We start from the raw sequence: 13,630 nt of genomic DNA on the forward strand, positions 1-13,630 counted from the left end.
TATTATAATATCTATTCCATTCAAAATTAATTTTGTCAACACCAATCCAAACACATACTAAGACTAATGGCAAGTACGAAAACCAAACATAAAAATATTACAGGTACTAAAAGCAAAAATATAAATAAATTAGGTAGTAATATGAAAAAGAAATATTTTATAGGTATAAAAAAATATTTAAACATTTTTTCACTATGCACAACACGATTTACAAATTAACTTAAATATGTTTTTGGTACAAAGTGATAGAATTTTTAAGAGAAAAAAAAATAAAATAACTTTTTTTATTACGAACCAAAAAGGGAGTTTTTTTGAAAGGTAAATAAATAATATTCTTAAAACTCAATTATATGCACAAGTAGAGTTTATCCAATGAGTGTAATTCAGTTGACAATACACACTAAGTTTATGGAAATGATCTAATTTCAATCCCGGTAAAATATATTCTTAAAAAAAACAATGAATTTTAAGTATAAACTTAACGATATTGTTTGTCTCACAAAAAATCAAAACTTATAAAAATACATTTATTTCACTAATGAGAGAGGAAGGCCCGACGATACCAAACCAAAGAAAAAAAATATATGCACAAGTAGTGCCCGAAGCCCCAAACTACAACAAACAGCTAATTAAGTACAAATATTGTGCAACACCTATACAAAGCAACTAATATAATAAAATAGCAACATATTACAAGTATGCTTTATATATGCTTAGATTTCCTCTCAACCAAAAGCTACATGATCCTCCCATCCTAGCTTTGGTGTCACCTGCAAGAGTCCAACTCTGCTGCAAAATTATAATCAACAGCAAATCTACATATTCCTTAAAAAAAATTACTGGACAACAAAATTCAGTCATTGATAAATGACAAAAGAAAAAATATTTAAGTCAAATTTATTTAAGATTTTGAAAAAGGTCGCAACTACTCATAAGCATCACATACTCGTAATAAGATATCAATTTTGGGCAACGCAGGTTACTTATGGGTTTCAAGTGTTCCTGTGAATTCACCACAAATGTCATCGCCGAGTTTCATGAAATCATGCGTGGCCGGGCTACAAGTAGCTTGGGATGATGACTTTACAAATGTCATTCATGAGTCAGATTGGTTGCTAGTTCTTCAAATGCTGGATCTGAATGACACTATTTTTCATTCATATATATGTAGCTTTTATTCGAAGAATCAACAATTCCAAAGTGTGCCAATTGAACCTTTTCTTTAAGCACATTTATCGTGAAGGTAACCAATGTGTGCTGAGTTGCTAGCTAAGCTTGGATCATTATCTAATGTGGAATCAAGAACAATTTTATTTGTATATTTTTTTATTTTTAAAAAATAATTTTATTTTTCGTTCCATGATAAAGTGAATATTTCATTATCTTACTATACCATATATTAATTCCTTTACCTTGAGTTGTGTTTGAATATAAAATAGTGTGATTTGAACGCGCTTAAGCTCGTATGGAAGACTTTTATCTAACGATGACACTATTTGTCTATTTATAGATTAACATGTTCTTCATGTAATCATGTTTAAGTGTTAAAAGGATTAAAAAAAAAATAAAACCGATATTATAATGAATTGGTCTATAACCTGATGCACAAGACGGGTTAGTGCTGGGTAAACTCGTCATTTGTCTTGGAATCTTTAACAAACATCACCAAATTGCAAGATTTTTTTTCTTTGGTTTACAATGGGGCTAGAAGCCCAAACTAAAAGCCACGAAAGAACTGAACAACAGCAACATCTGCTAACAAAGCAATCTGTACGCCTGGCGGAGGTTGATCAAACACATGAACCTGTTAGGAAGTTCCACATCGCCTGTCTCAGTTTTTGAGGTGCAGCTTATATATCTGTTGGACAATTTCACTTAGTATCAATTGATTTTAAAATGAAATCTAATATAGTATCAAAATCTCTTATTAACCTCTTAAAGCTTCAAAGATAACCACCGAAGTAGAGTCCACTCAACTGATATACTCCTGAAAGAAGCAGAAAAAAAGGTGATAGTTGTCAAAATGATAATTCTGATGATAGTTGAGAAAAGATCCATTCTGATATAGATCAATGAAGTTCAACTTATATGACTTTAATCACTTAAATTTTACATATTTAATCAATTTACTTAAATACTTCAAAATTATTACTAACGTTATTAGTATATGAATTATTACTATCAAATTTATCAATAATTTAAAAACTAATTTATAACGAAAAAAAGTTAAAAAAATATAAAAATAAGGATGAAAAAAAGTTCAAAACTAATAGAAGATACTTTAAAAAGTTTAAGAACTAAATAGATAATAAATCCATTAGGTAAATACATTATTAATTATTATATTTAAACATTTAAGGACTTTAACTCAATTAGTTGAATAATTAATGTGACTTTTCTTGCCTTAAAAAATTTATTATATTTAAAATATTAATTTATTACTAATTGATTACTAATATGGTTCATCGCAAACAACGTAATCCTGTGCACGCTGCACTGGCCAGTGTAGCAAACATACGCACTCATAACTGCTTACAACTTAACGATATTGTTTGTCTCACGAAACGTGTAAGTATATTGCAATAACCCCACTTTCCTCGCTTTAAAATATTTTGTGCATGTCTTTCTCTTCTTCCCTTTGCGCTACGTCAAGATGTTTAAAGTCACCGTTCTTGGTAGCGGCAAAGCTTATTGCTTCCACCACCTCCAGGCTTGCCTCCTTCCATGGTAACTTTTTTTTTTCTCACTTAACCATTTTTTTGTTTGATCAAAATGTAGCGTTTTCTGATTAAATTTATCTTTATTTAAATTTGATCCCTTTTGATTAAAATTAAATTTAGTCGTGTGATGTCTGAATATTTTTGGTACAATTCTCTAACCAAATTTTGATATTCATTATGTAATCAGTGTTGATATTTGATGTCAATCTTCCAATTTTAAGTAGATAATAACAGTAAATATACTTAAAATATTACACTTAAATTTTGTCTAATTATAAATTATACAATCAGTAGATAGATTCAAATCTCTTGTTTGAAGTATTTCTTCAGCCTGTTGCATGTGTTAATTGGAGTGGAAAAAGAACAACACTTGATATGAACTTTGAATAAGAGTTAGCTTCCTAAGAGAACTTTCTGAGTATTGCAGACATTCTATCCTTGTAAATGCATCTAAAGCATGCTTTGTAATTGTACATGCCTACAAGTTAGAAATGTAACTGTAATCAGAATTTATACTAATATTTATTTCTTAGCATGAAATACCACTTCCCTGAGCTTTTAACAAAGAGTATACCTGGGTTTTTGATAGCCGATATTAACTATGGCAGATGGTGGAAAGCGACCTGTGCTGATTGCATGAAGAGAGGAAAAATGTGTAGCCACCTTTACACAACCAATAACACTTAGAAAAAATATAAAAAATTAGTTTAAAATAATAAATATACCATTAATTTAGATATTTTAATATATGTTACTTTTATTTTATTTGATTAGAATCTCTTTATTTGTGTTTACACAATGTTGCTGTGTCCGTATCGCGTCCAATATCCTTGTCAGAGCCCATGCTTCATAAACCACAAAGCAGCCTTAAAAGTAAAATTAAACAAATGTAAATACTTGTCGAGTTTAGTTCCCTTTTTCTCTACTCAAAATCTTGGTACATGGCTGTGGTTTTTGTTTTATTTTTCCAAATCATAAAGTAGAACACCTAAAACAGAATTTGAAAAAGAAAAAAAAAGTGAACAATTTAATTAATTAATACCTGCATTTTCAAGGTCTGGAACAGCAACTACATTTTTACCAAGCTTGATTCCAGGGAGATACTTGACATTTTCCTGCCAACAAGAACAGTAAATTATTTAATATTGATTGAATAAAAAAATATTGCATACAGAATGAAAATGAAATGCATGGCTAGCCCTTACATTGGTCTTGCTGATAACATCTGTGAGCTTCTCCCCACTTGGTAATTTTTCCTCGAATACCCACATCCTCACTTCATCTGATTACATCGGAGAATTCATTAAATAAAATGGGAAAAGTAACATTCAAATGGGAATTCTATTTGCTTATATGGGGGAGGTTTAAAGCACTTATGATTCCAAAAAAAAGAATTGCGTTATATATATATATATATATATGACACATGCAACAGGCTGAAGAAATACTTCAAACAAGAGATTTGAATCTATCTACTGATTGAAGTTTCCAATTTTGAGAATGTATTAAATGATCCATTTGTTTTAATCCCTTATATGGAGCAATTGCTTCCAGATTTTGTTTGTTGTAAAACTACCTCGTCTAGGATCAATATTAGTATACACAGTTATTTTTAATTCCCCCACCTCCCACTTTGGTTTTATCTTATTTTGTGAGTTGGAGAGAACACATCAGGGTAATTTACACCATTTCGTTTGTAATGGGATGTTAATTACCATGTGCAATTAACCAAGCATAGACACTCAACACAACTAGGACATGATCATTTTTATAGAATTAATGTCTAAAATATTGGACTCAGACCATATACATATATAAAAAAGAAACTCTAATGAAATTAAACGAGTAACATAACAAAAACAAAATATCGATATGTTTACCTTTTTAAATCAATTTTCTATATTTTTCTACAATGACAAGCCTTAAAAAGGCAAGAGACATTATTTTTGTTAATATTGTATACTTTTTTTTTAAACTGACTTTTCCAAAAGTTATAAAGTGAATAATCTTTTTAATAATATTAACTTGTGTTCATATGTAGGTGTTAGTTCAGGAGTCCAAACTATGTTAAAAATAGAGTTAAATATTCAAGTTAACCAAAAGTAATTAGACATCTAATTAAAAGTGTTAAATAAGTATTGAAGAGTGTTGAAAACATATTTGAACAAAAGGAATGTTAATGCTTTATAACAATTAACTCAATGTCCTCATTGTAAACTAGTCATGTAAGATAATATTTACAAGTTATTTTTTTTGTTGTTCTCTCATTACATCGATATATTACGACTAACATTATTATTCAATAATTTTCCATTAGAGAATTTATTTTAAAATGTATTGTTGGATTGAAAGTTATTATTACATAGATTATATATATAAAATTTTACATCAATGTGTACTATGATTAGTATCATGTGTGCTTTTCTTTAAAAAAAACATCACGTGTAATATATGGAAACTAATTGATTATATTATTATTGTTTAATTTTTACAAAATATTAAGATAATGATTTAAAAACTTATAATCCAATGGTTAATGTACCCAAAAAAAATCCAATGTTTAGATTGACAAAAATACATTCTATTTAAAGTTATTAATGATGTAAGAGTACTAAAGTCTTGCATAAGTATAAGTCTAAGTTAATTCCTCCTAAATTTAGGATTGTATATTTACTTAAACATTATAAATTAACTTGATATAGACAGCACATTACTCAAACATCCTAGTTTTAAGAAATAAATTTAAAGATTGCAAGAGAAAGACATTAAAAGTAGAAAAATACATTATATATCTTTTTTAAAAAATGTTATATGTGAGTTTGGTTTGGTGGTATTTAAAGTGTATTATTTAGATTTAGATTCTTAGTTTTTTTTTTCAGAGAAAGATTTAGATTCGGTATACTTGCATTTGAATTTTGTATTTCTAACTCTTGTTTTTCTCTGTTTTCACTGTATTTAGATTTGTCTTTCTTTTTATTCATTAAATAACTTTTAAGTATCTATGAAATATGATATTTTAGTTTTGATATCTAACCTTTTTTTATTTTGGTAGTTCACATTTTGTTATTTTTTTTTAAAAAAATATCTATTGCTGAATCAATAATTTTTTAAATGATTTGAATTTAATGACATGACATTTTGTTAGTCATACCAGTTAAAAATTTCCAAAGAACAAGTAGTTATTTCAAAAATAAGAATTTGTCAAACATACCAAAATAAATAAATAAAATAAAGCTTAGATATCAAAATCAAAATACTCCTACTTTATAGGTATCATAAAGTTATTTAAGCCATAAATAAATCCTTAAATTGGTTATTCAAATACTATCGTATCATCATATTAGTCCACCATTTTTTTTTTATTAAATTAGTCTTTAAAGTTTAAGAATTGATCACAACATTGATCCTTAGCTAAAACTAAAATAAGAAATGAAAATACAAATATAAGAATTTCTTTGTATCTTTTGATAAAATATTTTTGACAAATTTTTCAAAAGATTAATGTGCTAACATGCTAGTAGCATTTGTCACATAAAGTGGGAGAGTGCAACAGAGGTAAATAGGCCATACCATATGAATGAAAAGTGAATCTCACTATGACACCAAACCCTTTTCTTCAATGCTAAATAGTATTCATATCTGATATAAGCCATACTACACAACATGATGACCAATATAAAAAAGAAAAAGAACCCCATAAAACCAACCCATGCATGAATATAATTTCACTATAAGAAGAATTATTATCCACTCCTTATTCTGTCCAGCCTGTCAACACTCTTCCTTGCTTTTTCTAATTGATGGTCAATGCTTTTCCGGGACTTCTCATGACAATCCACACTTCTCCTAGACCTTTCCTTGTGATCAAAAGTCATTCTCAATTTCTCTAACATATCAGAATTATTAGACAAGTTTTTCAGCTTTTCTGGCTTGTCTGTGCTCTTCCTTGGCTTTTCTCTACGATCAGTGCTCTTTCTACTTACTTCAAAAATATCTGTACTCTTTCGAGGCTGCTCAAACTGGTCTGTGCTCCGCCGGAAACTGTATCGTTGCGATGGAGACTTCTCAACTGTTGTTATGAACTTCTTCAGATGCCTGATGTACTCAGGAAAGAGCTCCAAATCACAATGGTTTCCTCCTTTGAGCCACAGTGGTTCGTACTTCTCTTTACACAGTTCCCAGAGTTGCTTGCCATGGGAGCAATCTACAACTTCATCTGAAGTACCCTACACAATGACTATGTATTTATTTGGAGGATTTGCAACAATATTGTAAAATTTTAAAAAGATATGTCACTATGTATTTATTTGGACTAATTATGCATTGTAGTTTGAACTTCAAATGCTGTTAGCTACCACTCTAATTGCGATTGCATGGCAGCACATTCCAAAATCTTACACTGGAATTATTCTATTGACCTCAGCTAATTCATTTAGGTTGAAGAACATAGCAGACAAGCATATGACAAATATGAAATGGTCTGAAGGTGAAAAGTATGAAGGTATTCTTCCTTTACATTCGGAATTATGAAATGGTCTGAAATATGGCAAATATTTTTAATCATGAGAATTGAGAAATCATATACAAGAAGGTTCCTAAAAGGATGACAGCCTGCATGACAAGCATTGACAAGTTTCACTAATATCTGATGGAGCATCCTTTTAAACCATAGAGAAGTTGATATGCATAGCAAGCAAGGTCCAAAGAAGAGTACAAAACCATTGGCATTTTGACTGCAATCTTGCTTTCAAATATACAGTTATATTTTTCAGAAAACAAAATAGTGGCTCAATGCATGAGCCAACCACCATGATTTTTTAGGCACAACCTATGAATTGTAATGCTGTATCAGCAACAAGAACCAGGGACAAGTAGGTCGCAAGGCAGCAACCATAGCTGATGTAGGGTTGCATTGTTAGCTTATGTTATTTCAATTAGGTTTTAATTCTGTAAGATTTTAATTTGAAATTATTTTGTTATTTAGGGAGCACTCCACACCAGAGGAGTACAAAGTACTCTAGGTTTTTCAGGGGAGTACCCTGCCAAGAAGAGCACTCTTGGATAATGGATATTTTTGTGTCATTATCCTTGCCCCAAAGTTTACCCTCCACAGTTGAACTCTTCCTGAATAAATTTATCTATCTAGAGCAGTTTGGTGGCATGTTGATCATAAAGTTCATGGCCCGAAGAGCCAATCATAGGCACAAGACTTACAAAATATCAATCACCAAATAATTAAGTGCATTATCCATACAGAAATAGAAGTAAACTATAACTGCTTTTATTAGAGCATTTTGTCCTTTCACATTCTGAAAAACATAAAAAAAGGTGCTTGGCATACAGATTTTTTTTTATTATTTCTGAACTTTTTGTTCTAAATATTCAAAATGAAAAATATTTTTAAATATTCAAAGTCTAGAACTACTAAAAAAAATCAATAGAAGGAAAACAAGATCAAGGGTGTCAAGAAAAATAACAGAGGATTAAAAAAGATGCCAGTCAAGCATCCTAGATAAAATATAAAAATGGAAAATGTCAGAAGAATGTAACTAACCCTGAAGCCAAGCCCATACAACTAAATTACAGATGCATTTACATTTCACAAGAAATATCTCTGAAGCAAACTTACATGAATTATGAGAACTGGACAATTAACTTGCGGAATCTTGTCAATATTCTGCATATCAACACAAAGCAGCATCTTATTAGATTAAGAAATTCACATATATGATGAGAAATAAAAACAGCATATATACTACCTTATATATGTCAAACCAGTATGTACGCTTTACTGGATACATGACCCTTAAGCCAGAAAGTATGGGACTGTGCAGAACAACAGCTCTTAATTGAGGCAACCTAGCTGCAAGATCCAAAGTTGGGCCACTGCCAACAGATTGCCCATAAAGGATTATGTCTTCCTGCTTGGCACCATAACTTTCTTCTAGACACTTGTATGCTGCCTCAATATCTGAATATGTATTCTGCTCACTTGGCTACAGTACAAGCAAAACAATGTTCATCAGCATGAAAGTTTACAACTCTACTACTATCCAAAATTAAGCATAAGACGAATCACGACATGGCATGAACAAGCATTTCACATAAACACAAACCTTCCCTGATGACTGTCCGTACCCAGAATAGTCATACCTGCACAAAATCATAGATTGTCGTGAGAAAAACTCCCATTTCACACTCAATCTTTCTGGTTCAGCTCAATTAACAATATTCACTTTAACCAAATGCTCTGCTCTACAAATAAAGTACATGTAATCACAGATTTTTTTGCCACAAAGGGTAGTCCAGTATTAACAAAATAGAGCAATGTCACAAAACTAAAATAAGTTACCCTGCTTGTGTTGCTCTAATGTCATGATCAGGAACTTGAATTGCAAACACAATTATAAAGTAAGACTCTATTCGAATAAAATTCTGATAAACACTTATAGAAGAAAATAACAAGGTAAAACGGAATAAGCTTCTCTCACAAGTTAAATTTAACTTATGCACAAGTTAACTTGTAAAAAATCTCTTATTTAGCTTCCCTAAAAGCTTATTTTAACTTATGCATAATCTAAAGTTAACTTATGGGAGAAACTTAATTTATTTTATCTTTTTAATTTCTTTTCTTGTAAGTGCTTATAGAAAAAAATTTCAAACAGGACCAACTTTTCTCCTTATACTTATATAGAGAAACTTATCCAAACAAGATCTTAATTCTCTTATAAGCTTATACAAACAAAGTCTAACACATGCACAGAGATACGGTAAGTAAAGGTAATTGACTGACACCAATTAAATATAAAAGCACAACATTAAGGAGGTGATTTCTACATACGCAACGTAACCACGCGGTTAAAAGATTAAGAATAACGATTAACCGGTAGTATAGTTATTATAGTTATATTTACAAACCCAAATGAAACAAGACCAATCCTATTACTCACAAATCAGACATTCAAAGACCCAACAAAAACAATGGTTGGTATAACTGATAACAGCCCTTGTGTCCCTTAATCAAGTGGTTTAGGATACTGGTTAGTCCTAGGATATGGAATAAGTTGTGTTGGAATGGAAATATCTACTTTAACTGCACTCGGTTGTTGACAAAGATTAGCTACGGATTCCGACCCACAGGAACTATTTCATATCAATACTATGCTTAGGAAAAAAAATCATAGCAGACAACTCTAACTGATCACGAATTCAGTAAAAAAAAAAAAAAAAACTCTAGCTGATCACGAATTCCACACCTCCCAATCAAAACCACTTCGATTTCAAAAATCAAAATTTGCAGAAACGCCCTCAGAAAAAGGAAAACAGAGACTCTGAGCAAAAGAAAAAAAAAAGAAAGAAAAAGGACGAAACTGCAAGAAAACACAGAACTCACCCCATGAGGTTAACGCGGAGGTGGATGCTGAGCTGGATGAAGAGCTCGTACATCTGGCCGAGATCAGCTGCGTTGCCGTGGGAGTAGAGCACGGTGGACGTCGCCATCGGGTGCCGTATGTACAGCGCCACAATCTCCGTGCCCCGCCGCGTCGGCAGCTTCTGGATTTCCACGTTCTCCCTGTGCGGGAACGGCGTCAGGAGCAGCAGCCCCGTCATGTCGTCCGTCACCACCTTGTACGACGGCGGATTCGGCGGGAAGAACGCGAACTTCGCCGCCATCGAGGACGTCACCCCTCCCATAATAATTCACACGCACACACACACACGTTGTTGAAATGATGAATGAATTGGTGGTTTATTAGATCTTCTTCTTCTTTTTTGGTTAGGACGAAAAGCGAAAGGGAGAGTGGTGATAGTGAAAGAGAGCTTCTTTGTGTATATGCTGTGTGTGGTGCTTTAAACTTGATTAGTTTATTGAGACTGAGATAAGAGAGAGAGAGAATGCTTCTTTTTACTACTACTACCAATTGGACTTGGACCAGTGAACATGACCTTCATAATATTGTCATCGATTATTTCCTATGATTCTTTTCCGCTGCATAATTTGGTCTGTTTTTTGTTTGTTAATGTTATATCACCATTTGCTCTGTAACCACCCATCAACAGTAAGGTAACCAGAGAATACTACAATTAAAATTTGTGTACCATTAAGAAAATCCAATGATGATTTCATTCTTATAAGGTGATTGTTGGATTGAAAATATATATATATATATATTTGTTAACAACACTTAATTTTAACTCTTAACTGATGTAAGATTTTGTGATCATCAAAATATCGTATTTGTTATGTAATTTTTATCTTGTCTAATTTCTTTCTGCTATTTGATTGATAAATTGTGTGTACAAGTTGTTGAAGGTTACTGAAGAAATTATAAAGTTGCAACAAAAAAAATAAAATGTGCGCATATTTAATGTCCTGTTCCCCGAAAATGCGCATACGTTTTCAAAAGAAGGAATTCAAGTGAATTGTACATTTTTTTTAATAAAATAAGACGGTTAGCGCGGCAATATGGTAATAAGAATGGAAAAGAAAAGAAAGTTTCAATAGATCGTTTTGAACCATGTGCGAAATTGTTAATTGCGTTTTTATTTATCGGGTGGATTGTTTGTGATTTCATTAAAGTCTTTTATAAAAATAAAATAAAAACTACAAGTCAAAATATTTTTATACGAATATTTTAGACATATTTCCTGTGAGGTTATTAGTAAGATTAATTTTGTTATGTATAGACAAGCACACGTATTTGTTTTAGCATCTTGATATAGGTCTTCTTGTATTAGGGAGGTTTTTTATTTTCTTTAACTGCGGGAGTATGTCCCGTTTATTATTGTATCATTTTGATTTTAATATAATTTACATTTTAAAAAAAATACTTTAGGCATATCATGTCTTGAAGTCTCACTTAGACATTTTTTATCAATAAAATTTAGTCTAATCGATAAAAACTAATCTCATATCTCAAAAAAATATACGTTCGAAATTAATAGGAAAACTTTTTTATAAGTATTTTTTTAAGTCATAAGACTTGATCCTAATAAATTCTCGGAACTCAGTTCACAAACTTTTAACGCAGAAAAAAAAACGGCAGGATTTAATTCAGAGGGAATCAGTTTTGGCATAATTATAAAGCGCTTTTAATAATTTTCAAATTAGTTTGTCAGTTGAAGTAGCTAGGCATGCTAATTGGCAGAGGTTTAGTCGACCCCAAAAATATTGGAAATTAGAAACAGCTATTATTTGCTACGAGCCTACGATTATATTGAAGGAAAATTCTTCATTTTCAAACCAAAATGGTCCAATCAATAATTTTTTTTTCGTGACAAGGAAGGATAATGGTACACACGCAGACAAATCATATATATTGTTTTATTGAGTTCTCATTAATACGAGACTAAAGTTAACGACGACCACAAATAGCAATGGTCTACAATTTTAGACCACAATTGGTTAGATATCAATTAAACATCGCTGTTGATTTAATGAGATTTAACGGCTTACTTCCCAAGAAAAAGAAAACCAGCTTATTTTAAATATATAATTATTTAAGCTTTTACAGCTTATCAAAAGAAATTCTTAAAAAAGATTATTTGTTTCACAAAAAAGTTCCCAAACACGCACTTAGAGGAGAGATTTTTCTGAATTAACTAATTAGCTTTTTCTTTCTTTTCTTGTTTGCGGCAACTTTGTTGGTTTAGCAACAGATTAATAGTATAAGAAAATTTAACCAAAATCAATAAAGACAGCTCGAATTGTGGAACCGAGGACAACTTTTGCATCCCACATACAAACAATCACTACTCATCGTTTGTTTGCCATACTGAGAGTAGAGACTTCTAAAACAAATCTTCACATTGAACAAGAACCTTGGATAAGTGATAAGTCAAAGAAAAAATTTAAGAACACACATTCTTTATTATAAAATCACAAAATATTTTAGATTTCATTTTTTATTTAATTAATCTCATTTTTAGTTTTTAAATTTCTAATTAATTTTAACTAGTATAAAAAATATTTTATCAACACTCTCCTTTATAAAAATTCCTCATATCTTAACAATTAAACCATGCACGAAAGGTGTGATATAATTGTTTGATAACTTTATTTCTTAAATATATGATTACGAGCTGAATTCTAAATTCATGCATATAAAAAAATATTTTTTGAAAGAGATCATCTACTTAAATGAATCTCTAGAGAAATTAATCTTTATCTTTTAAACTAGGACTACTCTATCACACCAAAAAAAAAAACACGCAAGGCACATGGTGATGTCATGCAAGGTGCGTTAACCACTTATATAGGTGAAGCACTAACAAGTTATTATCCTAGACTTGCTCAACAGGCTAAATACCAAAAATGTTGATAATTCAAATCACAAGTTAATAAATCACATAATTGCATTGGGAGGGGCGGGGAGAAGAATGTGGTTTTTCCTTTTATCGTGGCAAACAACTGAGGTAATTACAATTCCAAGTGCTTCATTAAGGAGGGCACATTCACAATCATCATTTGGAAAAAAAAGAATGCAACAAATTAGTTTAGTGAGCCATGGCATCATTGGCATGGCAACGTCCACATCTCAAGCTCAATTTCACGTGGAGTTGCCACCCCCATCAACTCTGACAAAAGCAATTTAGTGCAAATCGTACTAGCAAGCAACATAAACATAAGCACGTGAAGATCAACATGAAAAAGCAAAATTTGCTATGAACCAAAAAAACTAAAGGGAAAATCCCAAGGAGATCATCCCAATGTTTCACTTCATGTCTAGGATCCCCAGATAAGTGAATAAAGGTTGGGAATAAGTTATATGCTGACACAGTACAAAGGGTCGTTTGGTCAAAATTACACAAATCAGTTTCCTAAAGGACAAAAAAGTCCTCAGATGGACCCCTCCCTCCCTTCCCCAACAACCTGTATGAGTGTGGTAAATAATCATGCCAATCACCCT

The 13,630-nt window shown here is 31.2% G+C and overlaps 1 protein-coding gene across 2 annotated transcripts; it reads right to left on the reverse strand.

Annotated features, from left to right (window-relative positions):
- Positions 1-6,174: 6,174 nt before the first annotated feature.
- Positions 6,175-10,717, reverse strand: LOC114391195 (alpha/beta hydrolase domain-containing protein 17C-like). Of its 2 annotated transcripts, none has more exons than XM_028352223.1 (5): positions 10,114-10,712; positions 8,837-8,873; positions 8,480-8,716; positions 8,350-8,397; positions 6,175-6,946 (listed from the first exon to the last, which is right to left on the reverse strand). In XM_028352223.1, the coding sequence occupies exons 1-5, from the start codon at positions 10,413-10,415 to the stop codon at positions 6,464-6,466; spliced, it is 1,107 nt and encodes a 368-aa protein (XP_028208024.1). In that variant the 5' UTR covers positions 10,416-10,712; the 3' UTR covers positions 6,175-6,463. The 2 variants fall into 2 exon arrangements, with proteins under 2 accessions (XP_028208024.1, XP_028208025.1); XM_028352224.1 differs by having other exon boundaries at positions 6,780-6,936; positions 10,114-10,717.
- Between the last annotated feature and the right edge of the window lie 2,913 nt (positions 10,718-13,630).

The sequence above is a fragment of the Glycine soja genome, chromosome 16 (assembly GCF_004193775.1).
Source record: "Glycine soja cultivar W05 chromosome 16, ASM419377v2, whole genome shotgun sequence".
Classification (NCBI taxonomy): Eukaryota; Viridiplantae; Streptophyta; class Magnoliopsida; order Fabales; family Fabaceae; genus Glycine; species Glycine soja.